Here is a 24,506-nt window from a genome sequence, read left to right on the forward strand (position 1 = left end):
TAAAGGATTATTTGTTCAACCTGTTTGTCTCGTGTCCTTAGATCCATCTCTCTGAGGGTTTGATCAACGAAGCAGAGAAGCTGCTCTGTTCCCTCGTCTGCTGGTTCACCGACAGACAGATCCGAATGCGATTCATCGAGGGTTGCCTCGACAACTTGGCCCATCATCGGTGAGAGCCTGGTGTACATGTGAAATTCACAACTCTTAAAGATGGTGACCCTCTGGTGGTTATTCCCTGGAATTATTGACTCATCTTCACTTCTTTCCTCTCAGGTCCGTCGTGGTTTCCTTGCGATTACTACCTAAACTTTTTGGCACTTTCCAGCAGTTTGGCTCCAGCTACGACACCCACTGGATCACTATGTAAGCAGCATTCTCCACCCAGGTCACCATGGCAACACAGCAGCATAATGACCTTTTTGTTTTGCATGTTTGTTTTAAATTGTTTCACCAATGTTGATCCATCTGATCCTTGTTTAGCGTCTCATTATTTTTAACTTTTTTTTTTCCTTCTTAAAGTCAAGCAATAAAAAGATTAATTAATTGTAAAGATAAAAGCACAAAAGATTTTCCTGAAACTTAAAGCTGACTAATCCCATCATATTTTTTTGAAGTATTAAAATGCTGGATGTATAAAAGTTCAACCTCCCCACCTGAAGGGGGCGCTGATGTGGTTGTTTGTTCCGTTAGGTGGGCTGAGAAGGAGCTGCACATGATGAAGCTGTTCTTCGACAACCTGCAACACTACATCCAAGAAGTCAGAGAGCAACGGCACAAGTTCGCTCTGTGAGTCCGACACGCCCACAACTAACCTGGACTCTGATTGGTCTCTTCCTGGCTGCTCGTTTCGACCCAAACTGAGGATTTAGGCATTTAATGAGTCTAATTTTGATTTCATACACATTAAAGAACATTTCGTTTACAAAAAGAGGTCAATGCTTAGAACGAGACAGTTTTTAGCTGAACCAGAAACCAACCTGTCAGAGAAGCAGATTGGTTCCCAATCGGTCCACCTGGTGTAATTCTGCTTTCACTTCAGACGCGTTTTGAGCGCATTAAAATGCGTCAAACTCCTCATTGTGGAAAAAAAAGGGTTTTCAAGACCAAAACTAGCAGAATATAAAATCAAATATATTTTGCCAGCAAGTTTTGATTTTTAATGTATTTATTAACTGCTTCGCCACAGACCAGTAACAAGGTATTTTGGTCAGAGGGCGTCAGAGAACGCTCCCTTTAATATGTACGTGAAATGATCTATTCTGGGTTTTAAAGTAAAAGTCAGATCAGCAAGAAATAATCAATGGATCGTTATCCATACCTGAAACTGAATTCAAGCCCCAATCCCACAGACTGCTACTCTAAACCCCTGGGTATACTCCCGCAGTAGCTTGTCGCACTTATGATGCAGATATTTTTAATTTATGCTCAATTTTGAAGCCTGGTCTGCGCTATCTTAATCCACGGCACAATACAAGAGGGACAATGACGAACTAGCTAGGATTGTGGGCGTCCGTGTGTCGGTTTGACGAGCTTGTTTGCCGTCTATAACCCCTCATCCAGCCCTGGACGACACACAGTTCAACCGTGAGTGTTGAACTACAAGCTAGCAAGCTAGCGTCCTGCACGGTGTCGCTGCACGGTGGAATAATTAAAGGATAGTGTCCGAGGTGGGGGAATATCTGCGTTATCTGCGACACACACACCATACGACCTGGTTTCTGAGCATAAACCAGGCCACACTGCTCCCGGGGCGCGACACAATGGCAGCCCAATGCTCCCCAAGCGGATGAGTTAAATGCAGAGTTAATTTCGCTGCTCTGTACTTGTGACAGTGTAATGATAATAAAAAAGTTGAAATAAATAAATAAGGAGCTTAGGCTCAGCTATTTTTAATAAAAAAAGGATGAAGCAGAAAGTTTGAAGCTATTTAAAGATAAACTACTTTCTATAACCTACCAAGAGTTCAGGCAGAAAAACAAATGGGTGTATCTATAAGTGACTGTTACATCAGGTATAGAGCAACAGGTGTTAAAACTCTTCAAGTTCATCATATTGGTTGTTAAATTAAAACCCCTGATGGTAACAAAAAGTCTGTCTTCCTGCTTTGTTTGCTCTGACAGGTACAGCCACAGTGCAGAGGTCCAGGTCCGCCTGCAGTTTCTCTCCTGCGTCTTTTCAACACTGGGATCTCCAGACCACTTCAGTAAGTGTTTACTTTACCGTAGTTGTTTACAGGTTAGAGGCCAAGCATCCATTTTATGACCAATAAAATAATGATGCTTAAAAGCATTGATCGTGTTGAATGCATCTCGATGTTCTGTTTTAGGTGTATCGAACAGAGATATCCTTGCTAGTGTTGCGCCGATGCCAATTTTTGGCCCCGATACTGATACCCGATACCTGGCTGTGCAGTATTGGCCGATACCCATACCATCTGTTTGAAATTGGTTTGTGTGTACTGTCTATTAGGGATGGAACGGTTTATGAAAACCGTCCGAACCGTTCTGTTCAACTGTCTCGGTTCGGTTCGCGTGTCTTTCGTTCGGTTCATGCGCTGCTCCTTTTTCTCATAGGTGAAGCGTTTACACTCCAGAGCAGAAGGTGGCGGTACTGCGACCAAAGCCAACCACCAGCAGTAAACAAGAAGAAGAAGAAGCGAAGCAGCGTAGCCGGGTGTAGCAGGGAAAAAAATCAGTTGTTATGGAGAATTGTGTGGGTATTGCGAGTGGGAAAGAACAGGAGTTGGAAGCAGATGGCCGCTCACACTGAGCCTGGTTCTGCTGGAGGTTTCTTCCTGTTAAAAGGGAGTTTTTCCTCTCCACTGTCGCTACAAGCATGCTTAGTGTGAGGGATTGTATTTGAGTCAATGAGTCGATGCAATCAACTGGTTTTCCTTAGGTAGAAAACTTTGTATCAATTTGACTGTATGATCTGGTTGAACTGTAAAGTGCCTTGAGATGACATGTGTTGTGAATTTGGCGCTATATAAATAAACTGAATTGAATTGAATTGAATTGAATTGGAAGACGCGCCAGCAGCACTTAACACGTTTTGTTTATGCTAACAGCAACACGACCAACATGTCAGGCTAACCCCGAAATCCCACATACTCCGTCAGCGCTCCGCCCCGCTGCGCTCCAGACCGCCTGCACAAAGCAAAGCCTACAGCCTCCTCTTTTCCTTGGAGATCGTAGAGAGCATGCGCCAGATGATTAAATTCAAAGCAGCAAAACATGCGGAAATGATCCATGGTTTCCGCAGATCATTACAAATAATTACAATTCATACATTTCTTTGGAATTTTTTCAGTAATTTTTATAATTTTTATAAATTTTTTTTATTTTTCGGTGTAACAATAAACATATACCAAATCGAAAACCGTGACCACGAAACCGTTAACCGAACCGAACCGTGGATTTTGTGAACCGTTCCACCCCTAGTGTCTATATGAAGAACTTCATACGACTTGGATGTAAAATAATTGCCATCATGGCTTTGTCAAGCTGCTGCCTACCTTTGTAAAGCAGGAAAAAGACTAATACACATACTTTTTTTTTTAATGCCTACCTGGAATGGGTGACAATAGTTGAATAAACTTTTGGCTCTCAAAATGGTATTGGTGCCCTATTTGTTGGTACTCGTCAATACCGATACCACCATTTTAGTGCAGTATTGTGGCCCTGCCTGATTCTGGTATCGGTGTCCGGGCAACACCAATTACTATATCGGCATTTACTATATTGGTGTCCGTCTCCAACAGCATCTTAAACATTTCTTTCAGAGGTGTTTTTGTTGTTTTGTTTGTAAAGAAGAATTTCGGTCAGACTGGAGGAAGAGCATCTGTGGATTTCTGTTTTAATGTCTTGCCACGGATCTGAACTTGTCTGTAAACAGGACTCTTTCTCCTTCCTTTAGAAAATAAACAATTAAATAGAAAAATAAAAAATTTGAGGAAATGAACTGAATGTTTCACTAGTGGTTTTTGTTTTGCTTTAGTAACACCAGCGTGTCTCAATGAAAATCAGATTTCACAGTAGGTTAAAATGGGCTCCTAGTGTGCTTCTGGTTTCCTGAATCAAACAATAGCACAATACTCCTTATGTCGCTGTAGCTGCTCAGCTGAGAACAATGCTCCTGCTATCTGGGTACTTTTGTGTGGGAGAGAAGCTGATTTAGCATTTATGGCTTAAAAGAAACATTGTTTTTCCTTTTCAGTCTGCTGAAACTTCAGCATGAATATTTTATATAAACAAACCTCTGGCCCCTAAAACTGCTTTCATTAAGACAGATGTTTGTTTAGGGATTTTCTTTTCCCGTTGAAGTCTTTGTTGCTGTTTTCCTTTCATAAACAATAAACATGTTGGATTTAAAAAAGAAATAATATTTTTAGGCTTTAACAGTTTGGTTTTATAATAGATTATAAATAATTTTCCTTCTGAGGTAATTTCACTGATTAATATGACATGAAGAACATAAACGATTTATAGGTCCTGTCCTACTGTATGGAGAAACATCAGAGTATTTAATCACTGACTGAGTAGAAACCCTCCAATCCCGACTCCTCGGCCCTACTGCCGGCTTTTATACATAGACTTCCTGTACTGCTGATATAGATGGAAGTGTCCGAATGTGTCTGTTCCTCAGGACTAAGTCTGGAACAGGTGGACATCCTGTGGCACTGTCTGGTAGAAGATGCTGAATGCTATGACGACGCGCTGCACTGGTTCCTGAATCAGGTCCGCAGCAAGGACCAGCACGCCATGGGCATGGAAACGTACAAGCACCTCTTCCTGGAGAAGGTATGTTCCACTCACACTAAGATGATTAGATTAGAAAAAACTGGTTGGATATTTTCTATGAAATTAGAGGAGGTTTTGTTTTTTTGGCAGCTTTCATAGGATTTATAAAAATAAAAAAAAAGGATACCACGAAGTGGCACATTATTGTTTTGGTTGTCAAAATGACAGAATGCAAGAATGAACAGCAGGGAATGATCAGACGTACGGATATTAACAAATAATCAGTTTAGGATTTATTGTTCATTAATGGTTTACTAGATTAAAGTTTAAAATCTGATTACCGTATTTTTACGACCATAAGGCGCACCGTACTAAAAGGCGCAGTCTCAGTTATGTGTGCCATTTCTGTATTTAACACACACATAAGGCGCACCGGACTATAGGGCGCATTTTTTATATACCGGTACATGTCCTCTATTTAAAAATAGAGCGGGAGCAAAACTGAGTATGACTGTGCTTTATTCATGTATTTATTACAAAGTATTAATCAAACCTGGCAGCTGGCCGTGAGACAGACACATCGCAGATGACACAGCGCTGTGATCACTCCTAAATTAACTTAAAATCCTGAAACCTGCCGACGGAATATGTTCGCTTTTATTACCGGTATCCTGGTGCCTGCAGTTTAAATTATTTAGATAAAAAACACCTACCAGCCACCGCGTGAACCCGGAGGCTGCCCAGCCTAGAGGCTGCTGATGAAAGGATTTCTACTGTCGGTGCACCGCTGGTATGTGGGGGTCTGAGCGCCTCCGACAGAAATAGTATAGGCAGGATGATAATCTGGATGAACTGACTGCAATTATTAAGTTTTCAGGTGGACTTTCTCACTTAAAAAACATATTAAAACTACTTTATTCCCACTGATCACAGCAAATATAGCTGCAAGATTTAGATTATTTAGATGAAAAAACACCTGCCAGCCGCCGCGGTGAAGAGGAGGAGACCCGCCCAGAGGCTGCTGTTGAATTAAGTTTTCAGGTAGAAAAATAGAGCGGGAGCAAAACTGAGTATGATTGTGCTTTATTCATGTATTTATTACAAAGTATTAATCAAACCCATCAAAGTCATCATCCTCTGTTTCTGAATTAAACAGCTGCGCTAAATCAGACATGCCAATTTCCCCTTCTTCGCTGTCAGAGTCACTTTCCGTGCAGCGCGGCTCCTCAGAAATAATGCCGGCTTTTGCGAAAGCTCGAACAACAGAGTCAGCAGACACGTTAGTCCCAGCATCTACAATCCATCCGCAAACGGTGGCGTAACTTGCCCGGCGCTGCCTTCCACTTTTCATGAAACTGTGGTCTTCGTCTGTCATCCATCGCTCCCACGCCGCTCGCAGCCTTTGAACGGCTGGTTCACACCGATGTCGAGCGGTTGAAGTTCCTTTGTCAGACCCCCGGGATAACGGCGAGCACAGCGTTCATTTGATTCACCTTTTTTTTCACATCGGCTGTGAGATGGGCACGCATGGAGTCACAGATTAACAACGATGGTGATGCGTGGAAAAAACCACCTGGTCTCCTCACATACACCTGCCTCAGCCACGCTTTCATCATCTCCTCATCCATCCAGCCCTTTTCATTTGCCTTAATATCATATGTCATCAGAGCGCTGTGTCTGTCTCGCTGTCAGCTCCCAGATCAGCTTCTCTGATTGGTTGATGCGGCGCGTCCAGCAGCAAAACTTCAATTTTTCCATCTCGAGCTGCAGCAGCCCGTTGGCGGCGCGTCAGATGCTTAAACGCTCCCGACGCGCAGCGCCTGCTGCTCAAAACGCGCTGCGGGACCTTTTGCTGCACCTGTATGCGCGTCAACCATTTACTTTGCATGTAAACACGCTGCTTCTGCTGCACCTGCTGGGTCCGGTTCACAGCGAGCACAGCATTAATTTGTTTCCCCATGTTTTTCACATCAGCTGTGAGATGGGCACGCATGGAGTCACAGAATAACAGCAATAGTGATGAGTGGAAAAAAAACACCTGGTCTCCTTACATTCAGCCACTCTTTCATCATCTCCTCAATGAGGTGGTCTCAAAAGTCGCAATTACAACACACATAGGGCGCACCGCACCAAAGGGCGCACCGCACATTTTGAGGGGAAAAAGACGTTTATGTGCGCCTTATAGTCGTGAAAATACGGTAGCTCATAACATCCAGGGAATTTTGTTGTGGTGTAATGTTACCACACTACACTAGGGGGTGCCTCTGTTCAATTTAATTCAGTTTATTTAAATAGTGCTTAATTCACAACACATGTCATCTCAAAGGATTTTACAATTCAACCAGATTATACAGTAAAATTGATTCCAAGTTTTCTAAGGAAAACCAGTTGATTGCATCAACTCATTGACTCAAATGCAATCCCTCACACTAAGCATGCTTGTAGCGACAGTGGAGAGGAAAAACTTCCTTTTAACAGGAAGAAACCTCCAGCAGAACCAGGCTCAGTGTGAGCGGCCATCTGCTGAGGCCGACTGGGGTTCAAGGAGACAGAAGCAGAGATACAGAAAGAAGTGGAGATAGAAAAGGCAAACGGCTCCGCAGACGTCCCCGTCCAGGGGCTCAGCTGTTCATTAAGCAGCCCCTAATCGGTATTTGTAAACAAAGTAATGCAAGAGCCGAAACATGAGTTGATTCAGATTTTAGTCTGGGACTATTTTTACTATTTAATGGAGACAAGGTTGGAGAAGGAACTTTATGCTGTTTGGTTTCTTAATATGAACAACTGATAAAGTTATTTTTTAAATGGCGCCCATTTGGCCATGTTGAGCACCGTCGACTTCTCTGTTTTCATAAAAAAATTATCGACAAATTAATCAATTTGTAAAATAATCGTTATTTGCAGCCCTAGTTTTAACATTGCTCTGAGAGCTTTAACAGCTCTGCTAACAGCACAAATTATCTCAGAGTAGTGAATACTGGCTTACTGTAAAACCAGCAGCATGCCACAGTTAGCGTCCGCTTTATTTAATGAAATAGTCTGATGTATGTTGAGCAACATACCCTGTCTTTTAATAATAGTTTAAAATCAGAAATTATGAATGTTCACATATTCTATTTGAATGTTAAATGGCACTTTTTCTTGTCTGGAGACTTGACCAAAGCACTTATAACATTAAGGTGAAGATGGCTAGCTACAGTGTAGCCACAGCTGCCCCGGGGCTCACTAACGAACCAAGGCTGCTGAACAAGGTTGCCCTCCGACTCGGGCTGAAACAATTATTCAGATTAATCGATTATTGAAATAATCATCAGCTAATTTAGTAATCAATCATTAACTGGAGTATAGAGACAGAGCGACCCACTAAGAGTAGTAATTATTATCAAAAATGTAAAAAAATATATATATTTAAACATTTTGGATTTAAGATAAAAAATCTTTTTCATCCTTCAATCAAAACTCAGCCAGAAGTTTCACCTGGTTTCATTTTCTAAAATATCTTCTTTAAGGAACCTTTTTACTATCCGATGATTAATTATGTTACAGAAAGATCCTCTTGGTACAAGAGAAAACATTTAAAGAAAATAGCTTATCAGTTGATATGTAGTTGAATGATGAGATCAATTAACATTAGATTCATTTATTCATCGATACTTTGCAGCCCTAATCAGAAGTATAATCTCTAAGAATTAAAGGGGTAGGAGCACATAAGTTTTACTTCTTCCTACTCCTTTTCGCACATGTAATAGAGGTATATTAATTTAGGAAAGAAGGGTACCTTGTTTGTTGTTTCTCTCCAATGTTTTTAAACATTGTTTTATTGTTTTTTTTTATTTTCTCTTGCATGTTCGAAATAAAGAATAATAAAAAAAAGAAAACTTAGTTAGGATTAGGTTTTCTCTGCTCTGCACGCTCTCGCAGAATTTTAAGCTTTACTCCAAACAGGTTTTGGTAAAAGGCTGAAAAAACAGAAAGCTTTTCAGTTTGTCCTTATGTATGGCTGGAACTGTGTCCCCAGATGCCTCAGCTGAAACCAGAAACTATCAGCATGACGGGCCTCAACCTCTTTCAGCACCTCTGTAACCTGGCTCGCCTCGCCACCAGCACCCTGGACAGCGCCTCCAGCTGCGAGGTAACGACGGTGAGCCTGGAAGTTCCCGTTTGGGCTCCAGTGATGCTAATCGCAAGGCGTTTTTATTTTTTTGCAGCTGTGTGGGATGGACCAGCTGTGGGGGATCGCCCTCAGAGCTCAGTCTGCTGACATCTCCCGTGCCGCCATCCAGTACATCAACTCCTACTACATCAACGGTCAGTCAGCTCTTTATGTTGCTGTCACACAGCACTCTAAAAAAAGACTTCTTCAAATCTGTTTTTGCCCAAAATTTATTTTCAACTTTGATCTCTCGTTAAAAAGTGTTTTAATGTTCCTCTCCAGATAATTTTGAAGCTAATCTTTTGACATTCTGCATCTCTGTGTCTGCAGCTGGTAAAACGGGATTGGAGAAGGAGCAGGAGTTCATCAGGAAGTGTATGGAGAGCCTCCTGATGGCCTCAGCCAACATTGAAAAGGATGCCCACTCCAGCCTGACCATCATTGAGAGGGGCCTTCTCATGCTCAAAACTCACCTGGAGGCGTTTCGACGAAGGTACAGCGGTCATAAAATTTAGATTGATCTTATTTCATATATTGATTTAGGCTATTTACTCACTGAAAAATGTCTTACTCTTTCACTTGCAAGGTCACACAATGCTTGAGTAAGGGGTGCTTGTAGACAAGACATATTTCTTCCCATACAGGGTTCCCGCAGGTCCTTAAAAAGTCTTAAAAGGCATTGAATTCTTCAAAATAAAACTAAGGCCTTATTGGTATTAAAATGTCTTAAATCAGTCTTTCGTAGGTCTTAATTTTTAAAACATCATAAATAGGATTATTTTTATTAAGATTTTTTTTTTGTAATCTAAATAAAACATTGAAATTTACTTTTTTTTTTTTTTTTTTTTATTTAAAAAGAAAATAACGGCTCGCCATTATTGGTTCCGTCCCGATAGCGGAACCAATAAAGCGTTGTTGCGGCCGGGACATTTGGGAAATGCTCCATTAACTTTTTGTCTGTAAAATCTGAGCAAGTGTAAATGTAACCTAAATTGTCTCCAGCCAAGAGTTTTCTCCATGGCTAAAACCAGGGAACATACATGAGGCTCAGTGGATTTTATGCAAGAAGTCATTCAAGCTCAGAAAGATGGGAATTAATGCAGTGGAGTCGCACATGCGAAGCACGAAACACAAAGCGTCAAAATGGAGTTACAGAGAAACAGCCGGTATTTCTCAGTTTAGTTCCACCCTTGTCTCTGCAACGCCTCCACTTATCACCAAATCAAACATACTAAGAAAACCATACAAAGAAAAACAGCTGCTAAAAAGACTTAGCACTGGTTATGTTGGGGCTTTAAAACGGATTTGTTTTGTTCCCTGCTTGTTTTGTTTTTAGCTTTCTTCCTGTATGGGAAGCTTTTAAAATTTGAAACATTAGTGCAGTGGTTTATGTTAAAATAAACCTTTGGGTTAAGTTGTCGCAAGCAGGTTTTTCTTGTGTTTCTTGTGAATTTGGTCTTAAATTTTTATTGAAGTGGCATTAAAAAGTCTTAAAAAGTCTTGAATTTAACTTGCCTTATGCTGTAGGAACCCTGTCATAACAAACCAGATTCTTTTTAAAGGTTTATTCATAACATGTTACTGTTTAACCAAAGTGTCTGTAATTTGTTTTGACTCTGACTGCTTTTCATTATTGTAAGTAAGGGAGGACGAACGCATCCAAGATCAGAACAGGGCTGATTACCATGCAATATGATTAACTGTTAACTTTGTAAAGATAAAATAAAGTTCCGACAAATAGTTGAATACATGCTGTATATTCCATTGTGTCTCCTGCGGTGTAGGTTTGCGTATCACCTTCGGCAGTGGCAGATCGAGGGAACGGGAATCAGCAGCCACCTGAAAGCTCTGAGTGACAAACAGTCTCTGCCTCTCAGGATCGTCTGTCAGCCTGCTGGCCTTCCTGACAAGGTAGAGTGACAAACTGACAGCTGCTTGGGGGGGCTTTCCAGGACTTCAACCTCTTAGAACTTTGTTAATACTCAAGTAAAGTCCTCACAGTTCTGACTTTCAAGGGCTTACAGTTGAAATATCCTACTTTGGATCAGATATTCCAAATTCTGTGTCCCAGTAACAACATCCAATAAATAAAGGGCGTTCATAGCTGTAAAAACCATGTGACCTTAGCTGATGCTGAACCTCCAACAGGACAAAAACCCTGAACCTTCAGCCAAAGCTACAGTTGGTTCAGTTTAAGATGTATTCATGTGTTAGAATTTAAAGTCTGGACTTTGAATCTTTTTGGCAACACTTCAAATTAAATTTTCAGTTTTTGCTCACCTTATGTAGCCTGACTAAGCTTCTGTTTGAAAGAAAACTGGACACAAACTTCCATCAATAGATGTGCAGAGTTGACAAAGACTCTGAACTCACTGCTGAAGATCTTTTTCTTACAATTAACGATCTCTCCTAACGTTGGTGCAAAACATTGTCTCGATGATCATTTAGGCTGATATTAAAATTTTTTCTCATGTCCGTTTTAGCCAATATTTTTAATCCTTGTATTTCATTCAATGCTTCTGCCACACCTGATGCCTTGCGTTTATTTATCTATTGTCAAATTTTAGCTTGATTTGTTAATAAAATTTTCTGAACGTAGACCTGTGAAACACTTTCTTATCTGTGCGTTTCTTATCATGTAAATGGGGGAAGCAAAGCCTAAAAATTCGGCCCCAAAAACATCAGGGATTTGTCAGAATAATGCGTATAGGTCTTGGACATAAAAAAAACTGCATCAGTTGATTTCTATTCGTTCCTCAGTTCTTTCTGTTGTGTTGTTCTTGGACAGATGACCATTGAAATGTACCCCAGCGATCAGGTGGCAGACCTGCGAGCGGAAGTGACCCACTGGTATGAGAACCTGCAGAAGGAGCAGATGAACCAGCAGGCTCAGCTGCAGGAGTTTGGTCAGAGCGGCCGGCAGCAAGGAGACTTCCCAGGTCCGCTGAGGTTTTTACGTTAACATGTCGGCCTGTGGTGAGCTGCTGCCAGCGGCGCATGTTTTACATCTGTCCTGTTTGCTGCAGGCGGGTTGATGGGACCAGTGCGAATGATCTCCTCCGGCCACGAGCTCACTACAGACTACGATGAGAAGACTCTGCATGAGCTGGGATTTAAGGACATGCAGGTGAATTTTTCGCAGCCTTTTCCTCCACATCTGATCACCGAGCAGACGGTTCATCGCTTCGTCATGTTTTTGTGTCGGGTTGCAGATGGTGTTTGTTTCTCTGGGTGCTCCGCGGAGGGAGAGGAAGGGGGAGGGCGTCCAGCTGCCGGCTTCCTGCCTGCCTCCCCCTCAGAAGGAGCATATCCCCATGCTGCTGCTCCTCCAGGAGCCACACCTCACAACGCTGTTCGATCTGCTTGAGATGCTGGCGTGTTTCAAGCCTCCCAGTCCCAACAAGGAGAAGCTCCAGGAGAGTCCAGAGGTGCAGAACCCGTTCCTCTCTGCTTATTGAACCTCTGTTCTTATTGGGTTGGAAAGTAAAAATGGAGATTTTGTTTGTTAAATCCAGAGTACACGCTGCGAGGAGCTTCACCTCCATGCTGAGAATCTGTCCCGTCGGGTTTGGGAGCTGCTCATGCTTCTGCCTACATGTCCCAAGATGCTGCAGGCCTTCCAGACCATCTCGGACGAAACAGTCAGTCGTAACAATGCAGCTGATTATTACATAAAAACTGTGCAACACTCTGGCAAACTTTAAAACTCCTCTTTTTTTTCTGACTGTAGAATGGAGAGGGTCTTTGTTGGAAGGAACTGCTGAGGATTAAAAGTCCCCACAAGCTGCTCTACGCTCTGGAGATCATCGAGGCGCTGGGCAAACCCAACAGACGCATCCATAGAGAGTCAACTGTAAGAGAAGCAGGAGCCGTGTGACGCTCTAAGATTTTTGTGTTTAACAGACGTCTCGGTAGTTAACAGGTGGAGATTAGATCTACTGTCTAACGTCAAATATTTAGTTCTTAATCATGATTAAGACCTAATTTTAGGATGAATAAAAACAGTGTTGTTAAAGTGTTCAATCAGAACCTTTTAAAACCCATTCGTAAAAATAAAAAAAAATATCCACAAGACTTGGTTTCCAAGATTTGAAGACGTTTCGCCACCTCTCCAGGAAGCTTTCTCACAAAAAAAAAAAAAAAACAATTTTTTTTCTTGGTGGTCAAATTATAGCCTCGTGAGACCATCCTGATCTCGCGAGCTTTCAACGTTTCACTCGCAGATCAGTCTGGAGACTCTCCGTTAAAGAAAATTTGGAGCCGTTCACCAAACGAACGTCCAATCAGCGTTGGCTTTGAGGCGGGTTGAGGTGTGACGCAACGAGAAGCGCGACAGTTCAGTCTAAAGAACATGCCGGCTTCAGCCGATGAAACTAGCGTTAGCATGGCTATCGAGCACGTTTTATCGGAATTACAGAGTATTTCTTCACTGAAAGAAGAGCAAAACACTGCTCTGGAGGCTTTTCTCAGAGGAAAAGATGTTTTTGCTCTTCTCCCGACTGGTTTCGGCAAGAGTTTGATCTATCAATTGGCTCCTCTTCGTCATCGCTCTGTTAGTACGTCATATGCTTCGTTGATCTGATTGGTTTATTTGGCCCGTCTATCACCAACATAGGCCAATCAGCTAACCAGTATTTTCGCCCCTTCCCAAAATTACTTCAACGGAAGGTTTCCAGATGGATATGCGGAGCAAATCCATCTGGCGGAGTCAGGTCAAGTTACAGTTATCAGAAAATGTTTCTCATTTTCCTGAGGCTTAAAGGTGATGCTAGTGCTGGTGAAGATTCTCAGTGATCCAGGTCATAGTCATTCCAGAAAAGTAAAAAAAAAACAATCCACTGGACTTTCTTTTGAAGTTTGAAGAAGTTTTGCTTCCCATCCAGGAAGCTCTTCCAATTCAAAATGTCAGAAATAGCCTTGAGTTTGAGGCTTATAGAGTGGACCAAAAACTCCTTTTTTGGTTCAGAAAACATGCAAATTGAACTGAATCGTCTTGAAACTCCAAAACAAAGTCCAGTGGATTGTCTTTTAACTTTTTTTTTTTGAGTGACGCTAATGATAACTCCTGCAGGCCAGTAGGTGGAGCCCTCATGCTCCATTTGAGTATACTAGGTTCGCTAATGAGATAACCAAGCCAAACATTTAATCTACCGATTCAGAAGAAAAACTTTTATCATGAAAATCTTCTAAGCCGCTTGTTAAAGTCAACACCAGAGCTTAAAAGCTTGACCAGATGTTCACCCTCATTTCGATTCTTTGTGAAGCCATGTGGGAGCCACTGGAACCTCATGTCACTTCAACCAACTGTTCATTTTGATGTAGAATCTTGTGTTGACGCTGACATCATCGTCCATAGGGTATTCAAGTCCGGTAAGCAAGGAATAATCGTATAATATAATCAATAAATTACTGCAAACTAATACATTCGCAGTAATTTAATGAATTTCAATCAGTACAAAAAGTAAAAATAAATTCCTTCGCGATCGCCGTGTCTGGTAGCGGCCATTTTTGCCCAAATATAGTAACCCCTCCCTCCTGCCATCTTCCGGCAGTGACGTCACGGTGTGGTAAGCCTAGCGCCATTCTCCCCGCTTTACAAGCAAAATCAGCAACAAAGAAATACCGAATTGCCATCGAACTTCAGAGAAAAAACCCGTAATATGTAGCCAACATTTGGAAGAAGAATGTTTTCAAGATGACTTGGATAATAGCGCGTTGTGACAAACACCAGATACAGCACTGGGACTTGATCAACAGCCGATACCGCACCGTGACGCCACAAACCAGTAGGTGGCAGTAGTGTTCTTTGACTAACATGGATGCCTCCAGTAAAGCACATTCAAATGAAAATTACTCTAAATAAAAAAAAAACGTACCATTTATTGAACAGTATGTAATAATTTTGAATTAACTTCAGAAGTTTGAATTCTGAGTAAGACCGGACTTTTCCTTTAATATTTATTAAATAGAAAGTTAAAGTGGAGAGTTGAACACAATAATTAACCCTACATTATAGGTTTTTGTATAAGAAGTCAGGTTATCAGTCATTGTGTTAGTAAGCAGTCTATGTCCGTCTTAGAAAGCAAACAAACTGAAGCCCTAAAGCTCCAATTGAACAGCCAGAAGGCAGCCCCATCCTCACACGGACATGCTACATTTATTCACTACAGTATTTCTTTGCTGAACATCTGTTGTCATGAGGCGACTTAAGTTCCAATGTTGACAAAGATTGAACCTAGTTATCGTTCAGACCTCTGAGTCACCAGAAATTTGAATATCCATCCATTAAAATATCTAAAAGAGATGTAAACAGTAGCTAATGTCAGTTCTAATTGGCACATTATCTAATTAAAAACAAACTTGAATCTAAAATGAGATGGATATTTAGAATGTCTTTCTTTATCTCTTCTGTTTGTGTTTCCAGGGAAGCTACAGCGATCTCTACCCAGACTCTGACGACTCCAGTGAAGATCAGATAGAAAACAGCAAGAACACCTGGAGCTGCAAGGTAGAGTAAACCGCTGACAGATCCATACGCTGACTGTTGGATGGCAGAGACGTTTCTGACCCATCTCCTACTCACCCCTCTACTGCAGTTTGTTTCCTCTGGAGGTCTGCAGCTGCTTCTGGAGATCTTCAACTCAGGCATCCTTGAACCCAAAGACCAGGAGTCCTGGACGGTGGTGAGAAATTCACCGAATGATGCAGACGTAGCTTTTAGGACATCTGTCCAATTCGGTATTTCTTTGTTGCTGTTTTTTTTTTTTTCTTTGAGGTGTAAAGAGCAAAGAAACATTCTGGTTCTCCTTTAATATCTTTATGTTAATGATTAACTAAAGTAACTTTGACTAAACACAAACATTTTAGAGTCATTCCTGAGGAATTCAGCCAGGCCAACAATTCTCTTTAACGACCCCCTTTCAGAGACATAGACAGGTATGAGCCATTGCAGGCTAACAAAAGAAGCCAAACCACCGCCATTCCAAAGGCGTGGAACTGTTCGTCCATTTCAATTTGCATGTTTTCAAAGCAAAAACAAGGCTTACTGCAGGGTTCCTGAGGGTCCTTAAAAAGTCTTAAAAGGCATTGAATTCCTCAAAATAAAACTAAGGCCTTAATTGGTGTTAAAATGTCTTAAATCGGTCTTTCGTAGGTCTTAATTTTTAAAACATCATAAATAGGATTATTTTTATTATGATTTATATTTTTGTAATCTAAATAAAACAATAAAATTGATCTTCTTTTTATAAAAAAAAAATAACGCCCACCATTATTGGTTCCGTCCCGATAGCGGAACCAATAAAGCGTTGTTGCGGCCGGGATATTTGGGATATGCACCATTAACTTTTTGTCGGGAAAATATGAGCAAGTGTAAATGTAATGAAAATTGGCTCCAGCCAAGAGTTTTCTCTATGGCTAAAACCAGGGAACATACATGAGGCTCAGTGGATTTAGTGCAAGAAGTCATTCAAGCTCAGAACGATGGGAATTAATGCAGTGGAGTCGCACATGCGAAGCACGAAACACAAAGCGTCAAAATGAAGTTACAGAGAAACAGCCGGTATTTCTCAGTTTAGTTCCACCCTTGTCTTTGCAACGCCTCCACTTATCACCAAATCAAACATACTAAGAAAACCATACAAAGAAAGATAGCTGCTAAAAAGACTTAGCACTGGTTATGTTGGGGCTTTAAAACTGATTTGTTTTGTTCCCTGCTAAAACAAAGTTTGTGAATTCAGTTAAATAATTGTTAAAATATATTGTATTTTGTACTGTATGAAACCTTGAACTCAACGCTATTTCTGACATTTGAATAGAAAAAGCTTTCTGGATGTGAAGCAAAACATCTTAAAACTTGGAAACAAAGTCCAGTGGATTGTTTTTAGGTTTTTTGGAGTGACTCTGGTATAGGGGTGTCATGATCATTTAATAATAATCTTTGTTCTAAAGTGAATCACATTTTTAAATCGTACTATTTTATCAGTTAAAAGATAATTTGTCACTGCAGTTATCATTGCAGGGCACCATGTTCATCTAAGGTTTTTCTTCTATAGCCCCATGTTTGCTCAGCATTACCTGGTCTATACCAGTTTTGTTTCTAGATGGTAAATGGTAATGACCTGTGCTCATATAGTGCTTTTACAAGTCAGGAGACTTGACCAAAGCGTTTTACACTACAACCAGCTACATCGTAGCCACAGCTGCCCTGGGGCTCGCTGACAGAAGCGAGGCTGCCGTACACTGGCGCCACCGGTACCTCTGACCACCATCAGTAGAAAATGCAGGTGAAGTGTCTTGGCCAAGGACACAACAAGACCGAAAGCCGGAGCCAGGGCTCGAACCGACAACCCTCCGATTACGGGCAAATTCCTGCACCGAACGCCACTGTCGCCCTGACAGGATGTATATTTATATTTAGAATGCAACATATGTATGTAGTTTTTAGTTAAAATACTTATTTCTCCTGTTAGCAGTGTTTTCATTTATACTGCTAAGTTAATGCTAACATTTCTGTGTTTTATGTAACTTGTGATAATCCAGCTTGTAGCGCATATTAATGCCGTACCAGTCCATCGTATCCGGGCAGAAGCTAAAAAAAATGTTCTGATCCTTCATAAACTTTATCAGCCAGTGTTTTAGCTGCTATCCATACAGCTCTGCCTACAGCTGGGCTTACAGGGTCACATGACTCAGACAATCCGTGTTCTGAAGCAGCCAACAGAGTTTTTCTTTTATAACCCTGGTAGTTTGAACCTCAAAATATTCACTGGTTATTGAGGTTTTTAAGCTGTAAAAACAGAAATAGGATGAGTTGCTTTAAAAACAACACACCTAGAGCCATTTCTTTGTTTTGAATTATTCAAATTAAGTTTTTAGTAGATTTTTTTGTTGTAATTTCGAGGATTAATTAGTTGTTTTCCTGACTATTTTCACTCGTCCTCTCTGCAGTGGCAGCTGGACTGCCTCGCCTGCCTGCTGAAGCTGATCTGCCAGTTTGCAGTAGACCCGGCAGACCTGGACCTAGCCTACCATGACGTCTTTTCCTGGTCCGGCCTCGCCGAAAGCCAACGCAAAAGGGCTTGGCCTGGAAAATCCCGCAAATCCACAGTGGAGCATGGAAAAGGCCTGCACATCCCTCGCCTTACAGAGGTACCGCCGCATCAGCCGCTTCTTTAAAAGCGCGATCAGACCATCCCCACGGAGCCTCTCTGAATAACTCTCCCTGTCCTCTCAGGTGTTCCTCGGCCTCGTCCAGGGGACCAGCCTGATCCAGAGGCTCATAAACGTGGCCTACACCTACGACAACCTGGCACACAGGTGAGGAAACTCTCCTGTGTCAGCAGAGGAAAATGTTCAGAGTTCAAATAAAGGAAGAGCTTTATTCATCTTCTGTTTTTGCTCTGCAGGGTTCTAAAGGCCCAGTCCGATCACAGGTCTCGTCATGAAGGTAAAAGTTGACACCTCTTAGCTCTAACTGTTCTGTAAAGCTGAAGAACTCCAGATGAAGGTAGAGGGCAGGAAATAAAACTAACATCTGATCTGTGGTTTGTGTTCCTACAGTGACTCACTACTCTATGTGGCTTCTGGTGAGCTGGGCTCACTGCTCGTCCACAGTGAAGTCCAGCCTGGCTGACAGCGACCACCTCCACGATTGGCTGAAGAAGCTCACGCTGCTGGTACCTGAGGTGAGCAGGTTCAACACCCACAGCGCTAAAAGCGTTCTATCCAGCCCGACAGGATGATTGGCGCCATGTTCACAGCTTTGGTTTATTCTAGCAGAGAACAAGCTGACAGGACTCCAAGCAAAAGCAAAAAGTTCAAACTCATTTTCTGATTGTTTCTGTGTCGTGTCTGCAGCCGGCAGTAAGGCACGAGGCGTGCAACGGCCTCTACAAGCTCTCTCTGTCCGGCCTTGAGGGGGGAGAGTCCATCAACAGGTCCTTTCTGCTTCTTGCCGCCTCCACGCTGCTCAAGTTCCTTCCTGACGCTCAGGCTCTCAAACCGCTGAGGGTGGGTCCTTCACACAGAAACACCAGATGCAGGCTACACTCTGTGTCAGCAGTCCTCTGGGACCATGATTTGACTCAATTGGAGCTTTGCTATACTAAACCCAGTTCGTTTCTTTGAGCCATTTTCCCTTTGATGGGATGAATGCCGGAAATACTGGGACACACTTTCATCTGCATGGATGGAGAAAATCTATGCTTTTCCACCAAAATAACATGGAGTTGAACAGATTTCTCAGTTATTTAGATTAGAAGAAATTGAACTAAAGAAGATTTCCACTCAATTCAAATTATCATATTCCCCAAAGGGTCATTCTGATGTTTGTGCTTAAATAACAAGTCTAAGAGTGTTACAAACTTTATTAATTTTTCTCCCACGCCTAATGTTTAATGCATTTTACAGCAAATAAGGCTTTTGAAAATAATAATTAAGGCTACAAACCTTTAAAAAGAGTACCGTATTTTCACAACCATAAGGCGCACCGTACTAAAAGGCGCAGCCTCAGTTATGTGTGCCATTACTGTATTTAACACACACATAAGGCGCACCGGATTATAGGGCGCGGGTTTTATATACCGGTACATGTCCTCTACTACGTTTAAATACCTCTACTGCGTATTCAAAAATAGAGCGGGAGCAAAACTGAGTATGATTGTGCAACAGTGCCAGCAGACAGGTTCGTCCAAGCATCAAACTGTGGTCTCCGTCGGTCATTCATCGCTCCCCCGCCGCTCGCAGCCTTACTTTGAACGGCCGGTTCACACCGATGTCGAGCTCCTTTGTCAGACCTCCCGGAATAACAGCGAGCACAGCGTTCATTTGTTTCACCTTGTTTTTCACATCCTCTGTGAGATGGGCACGCATGGAGTCACAGATTAACAGCAATGGTGATGCGTGGAAAAAACCACCTGGTCTCCTTACATTCACCTCCCTCAGCCACTCTTTCATCATCTCCTCATCCATCCAGCCCTTTTTATTTGCCTTAAGAACGACTCCAGCTGGAAAAGTCTCTTTAGGCAAAGTCTTTCTCTTAAAAATCACCATAGGCGGCAGTTTCTGTCCATTATACACAGTCCACGCCCACACTTCCCCCTTTAACGTTCTCATGTCTCAACAACGTCCGCAGTAACAACACACATAGGGCACGCCGCACATTTTGAGGGAAAAAAGACGCTTATATGCGCCTTATAGTCACGAAAATATGGTAGATCTATTTTTGAACATTACCTGTGACGAATAACAAAGATGGCGCAGGCACCGCACGGGGAGGCGGAGTTACGCGACAAACTGGGAGCGAAAAGTAGTGATCATCTGTCGAAACAGTCAGTTAACTGAGTTCACTATAAATTCCACTATATGGTCCCCCGCTCAATGTAGTGATGAAAGGATTTAGGAATTAGGGCGGGTGTTTGGACACCACCTAAAAGCTGCAGGAAACTGACTGGAGTTTGAGATCAGACATTGAACCAAAATGGTAAAAGTCATCAGAGCCTGCTGAGGTTTAGCGGCCTAAAAAAAGACAATTTCTGTACTTAGATATGTTTTCCTTTAAAAAGTTCCTCTGACCTTATTTAGAATGTCTTCGGCTTCATCCTTTTGTGGCCACTTTCTATTAAAGTGTCATGGTTGGCATCCACCTTTACTATTTAAAACAAAAGATTGGATTTTAAAGCAGAGGCAGGCGAAGTGTAGCATAAGACCAGGACTAGTCTAGCTAGTTGGTCCCATTCTGGTAGATTGGATTAGACTGAATGGTTGGTAAACTTTACTTCCTCTGCAGGTGGAGGATTATGAAGAGGAGCCTCTGTTACGGACCGGCTGTAAGGAGTACTTCTGGCTGCTCTGCAAACTCATCGATAACATCCATGTGAAAGATGCCAGCCAGGTGAGACCCTCCTAATGATCAGAAACTCTTTGTTGAACTCTGTTTCATCCTCCTGGTTTTGCATTGAGCTGCTGCTAGAATTGGTCTGTTTGAACTCACAGAAGGTCTCTCCTTCTCTGTCGCTGACCGGCTCGATGCAGACCACCCTCCTGGACCTGGACGCTCTTGCCCGGCACCTTGCCGACTGCATCAGAAGGTCAGATAGCCAGAGATGAACATTGGCTGGCTTCAGTCATGGATCCTATGCAGATACATTAACTTGTTGTGGTTCTGTAGAGCAAACTGATGTGGTGAACTTTCTCTCACACCCAGCCGAGAGATCCTGGATCAGCAGGACGGCAACATAGAGGACGACGGGCTGACGGGGCTGCTGCGTCTCGCCACCAGTGTTCTCAAGCACAAGCCTCCGTTTAAGTTCTCTCGCGAAGGCCAGGAGTTTCTTCGGGACGTCTACAACCTGCTGTTCCTCCTGCCCAGCCTGGCTGATCGCGCTCAGCCCAAATGCAAGTCTCACTCTGCCAGAGCGGCCGCCTATGACCTGCTGGTGGAGATGGTGAAGGGCTCGGTGGAGAATTACCGGCTGCTCCACAACTGGGTGATGTCGCAGCACATGCAGTGTAAGAATGTTTGGTTCCTCTGGGTGCTAACAAATCATTTCATGTCAGAACTACGTACTTTTTAATGCCTGCAAGCTACACTCTGTGTCAGCAGTCCTTGAAGACGATGATCTGACTCAATTTGAGCTTTGCTATAGTGAGATCCGTCTGCCTCCAATAGATGCTTCCCCTCATGTGGGACTTATGCTGGATAGACGGGAACATTATTCTATGGAAGATCAGCTGCCAAGTGACTAAAGGTGCGATCAGTGATTTCTGGTGTTTCCTTCTAGCTTCTCACGCCCCGTATAAGTGGGACTACTGGCCCCACGACGACGTTCGGGCAGAGTGCCGCTTCGTTGGACTTACGAACCTTGGCGCGACCTGCTACATGGCGTCAACCATCCAGCAGCTGTACATGATCCCTGAGGCCCGCCAAGCCGTCTTCACCGCAAAGGTCAGAACCCACAGGTCAGACGGCAAGAGGACGGGCTCAGAAACAGTTCAGTTCCTAACAGAGATTATTTAATGTGTGCAGTACTCTGAGGAGATCAAACACAAGACCACGCTGCTGGAGCTCCAGAAGATGTTCACCTATCTCATGGTAAGTTTTCAACCAGCAAGGCCGGCCTTGCTGGTTCCAAAATAAAACTAAGGCCTTAATTGGTATTAAAATGTCTTAAATCAGTCTTTCGTAGGTCTTAATTTCTAAAACATCATAAATAGGATTATTTTTGTTAAGATTTATTTTGTAATCTAAATAAAACGTTAAAATTGACTATTTTTTTTAATAAAAAAAAATAACGGCTCGCCATTATGGGTTCCGTTCCGATAGCGGAACCAATAAAAGCGTTGTTGCGGCCGGGACATTTGGGAGATGCACCAATAATTTTTTGTCTTAAAAATATGAGCAAGTGTAAATGTAACCAAAATTGTCTCCAGCCAAGAGTTTTCTCCATGCTCAGAAGTCTGTCTCAAAATGCAAAAGAAACGGCTGCCAGGTGATATTGTATTGTTGGATTGAGTCATTTATTGTATGTTTCAGATGTTCAAGCTTCAGATGGAGCATAACATCTTCCATCCACTGCTTATGAGATGGAGGAGCAGCTCTCTTCCAATTGAATAATATTAGGCGTCTTGCAAGCAGTGTAACAAATGCTATAGCATTGGCCTGCTGCGTTGTTATTGGTGTAGTCGGAGGGACAACCCCAAATAGGGCAGTTAGAGCACTGTGATCAATATTCCTCTTGCATATAAATGTAATCGTCCTAAAAACTGACTCCCAAAAGGGGAGAAGCCTGGGGCAAAGCCAGAACATATGACTGAGATCAGCAGGGTTGTGTCCACACCTAACACAAGATGAATCTAGACCAGGATACATTCTAGCTAATTTATTAGGGGAAGCAGTGGTTTATGTTAAAATAAACCTTTGGGTTAAGTTGTCGCAAGCAGGTTTTTCTTGTGTTTCTTGTGAATTTGGTCTTAAATTTTTATTTCAAGTGGCATTAAAAAGTCTTGAATTTAACTTGCCTTATGCTGTAGGAACCCTGTTAATAGAAATTGCACAGATATACTCATTCAAACTCAAAGCTTTTCTGCCACATTATGTCTTTAGGTGTTAGCATTAAAACTTTAAGAAAATACCAGCCACCAAACGGGGGAAAAAAGCAGAAACATGCATAATAAATACATTGTAAAATAAAAAAGGGATCTTTTTGCATAATAAAAAAAAGAAAGAAAAAAGCAATTGACCTCAAATTACAAAAACAAAAGTGTAAATACTGTCCAAAAATTAAAGCATTATCAGAGCATCTACAAACTATTAGCATTGATCTTTGTGCTGGGAAGAACAAAAGGTTGTCAAATTAAGAAACCTGTGAGCAAGATCACATCACAGGTCTTAGTAGGGCTGCAACAACGAATCGATAAAATCGATAAAAATCGACTTTTAAAAGCGTTGGCAACGAATTTAATCATCGATTAGTTGTGTCGCGCGATTAATGCGTCATCCGCCGCCGCCGTCATCCCGGGGAAGAAAAAAAAAAATATGGCGGAGCGAGTCAGCGCCGCAGTTGCAGTGTTGCCAACTCAGCGACTTTTCAGACCCCTCCAGCGACTATTTTTTTAAAAAGCTACTAGCGACAAATCTGGCGACTTTTTACGGTGTCACTGGCGGCTTTTGGAGACTCTTACGTGAAAGCATGTATCGTTCCTACTCTTCTCCTACAGCGGCAGCTGCTGCCGTGGGGCGCCTCCCCCATCCCAACCCATTTCTCCCTCTCCCACAAGAATCCCTCTCAGCGCTGCAGTCAGAGCCGCAGGATTTTAGTGAGGAGTTTACCCTCAGCGTCCAGACTGCAAATGAAGCGCGCATGCCCCGGGATTGACGGCGCAAATTGATCACAATAATTAAAATAGCCTGCGCTTTGTAAAGTGAAAAAAGTCGTAAAATGCAACTTTTGTAAAAACAAATGAACATGGCACGGAAGCACCACTGTTATGACGCAGCACCTGAAAAGAAAACACGTTGGAGCCTTCAATGGCAGTGAAGAGAGCTGATCAGCAGGATGAGTAACCGTGTTTTTTTTCATTTTAAAGTGGGGAAACGTAAGTTAGTTTCTCAGGTAGCTCATCTGATGCTTTCCTTAGCTTGTTAGTAGGTTACAGACAGTGATAAGGTTGGCTTCTTATTTTACTTTTAATTTCATTTGAATTAGCTTAAGCAGCGTTTATATTTTCTTTATAAATAAATTAACTTGCAAATAATGAGGGCAAGGCTTTTAAAGTTTAAATCTTCTGGCAAAGATAAAGTAAAGAAGATCCTGCAATTTATGGAAGTAAAGCAGAATAAAATCCAGCAAGATCAGTAATATGTCAATTAATTATCTGCCACATTCCCATGTAAATATCTGTCTTTGGAGGATGTGTTTTTTAGCACCCCTAGTTCTCTCATTTTTATTCCAAATACAATTTATAATTTGAATCACAGGGCTATTTTTATCTCTAGGGTTCAGGATTTTCTCAAGTAGCAACTTTAACTGCTATACTTTCCTGTCTTAAAAGGCAGAACTCTTCTAGTCTAAAAAAACCTCATTTGTTGAAATGGGGGGGGGGGGCTATTGTTT

At 42.1% G+C, this 24,506-nt stretch overlaps 1 protein-coding gene across 1 annotated transcript in view; it reads left to right on the forward strand.

Annotated features, from left to right (window-relative positions):
• usp34 (ubiquitin specific peptidase 34) overlaps positions 1–24,506 on the forward strand; it is a 96,800-nt gene that overhangs the window by 37,347 nt on the left and 34,947 nt on the right. The window contains exons 17-42 of the mRNA XM_038278007.1: positions 42–169; positions 274–363; positions 691–786; positions 2,121–2,203; positions 4,645–4,799; positions 8,758–8,871; positions 8,948–9,047; positions 9,223–9,385; positions 10,677–10,803; positions 11,681–11,831; positions 11,919–12,019; positions 12,105–12,320; positions 12,408–12,533; positions 12,623–12,745; positions 15,317–15,400; positions 15,489–15,575; positions 17,842–18,042; positions 18,128–18,210; positions 18,300–18,340; positions 18,454–18,578; positions 18,751–18,903; positions 20,681–20,785; positions 20,926–20,981; positions 21,098–21,402; positions 21,675–21,838; positions 21,920–21,985. Of these exons, the coding sequence (XP_038133935.1) occupies positions 42–169; positions 274–363; positions 691–786; positions 2,121–2,203; positions 4,645–4,799; positions 8,758–8,871; positions 8,948–9,047; positions 9,223–9,385; positions 10,677–10,803; positions 11,681–11,831; positions 11,919–12,019; positions 12,105–12,320; positions 12,408–12,533; positions 12,623–12,745; positions 15,317–15,400; positions 15,489–15,575; positions 17,842–18,042; positions 18,128–18,210; positions 18,300–18,340; positions 18,454–18,578; positions 18,751–18,903; positions 20,681–20,785; positions 20,926–20,981; positions 21,098–21,402; positions 21,675–21,838; positions 21,920–21,985 (3,243 nt within the window). The remainder of the gene's footprint in view (positions 1–41; positions 170–273; positions 364–690; positions 787–2,120; positions 2,204–4,644; positions 4,800–8,757; positions 8,872–8,947; positions 9,048–9,222; positions 9,386–10,676; positions 10,804–11,680; positions 11,832–11,918; positions 12,020–12,104; positions 12,321–12,407; positions 12,534–12,622; positions 12,746–15,316; positions 15,401–15,488; positions 15,576–17,841; positions 18,043–18,127; positions 18,211–18,299; positions 18,341–18,453; positions 18,579–18,750; positions 18,904–20,680; positions 20,786–20,925; positions 20,982–21,097; positions 21,403–21,674; positions 21,839–21,919; positions 21,986–24,506) is intronic.

Source organism: Cyprinodon tularosa, unplaced genomic scaffold (assembly GCF_016077235.1).
Source record: "Cyprinodon tularosa strain WSP-4 unplaced genomic scaffold, ASM1607723v1 ctg137, whole genome shotgun sequence".
Taxonomy (NCBI): Eukaryota; Metazoa; Chordata; class Actinopteri; order Cyprinodontiformes; family Cyprinodontidae; genus Cyprinodon; species Cyprinodon tularosa.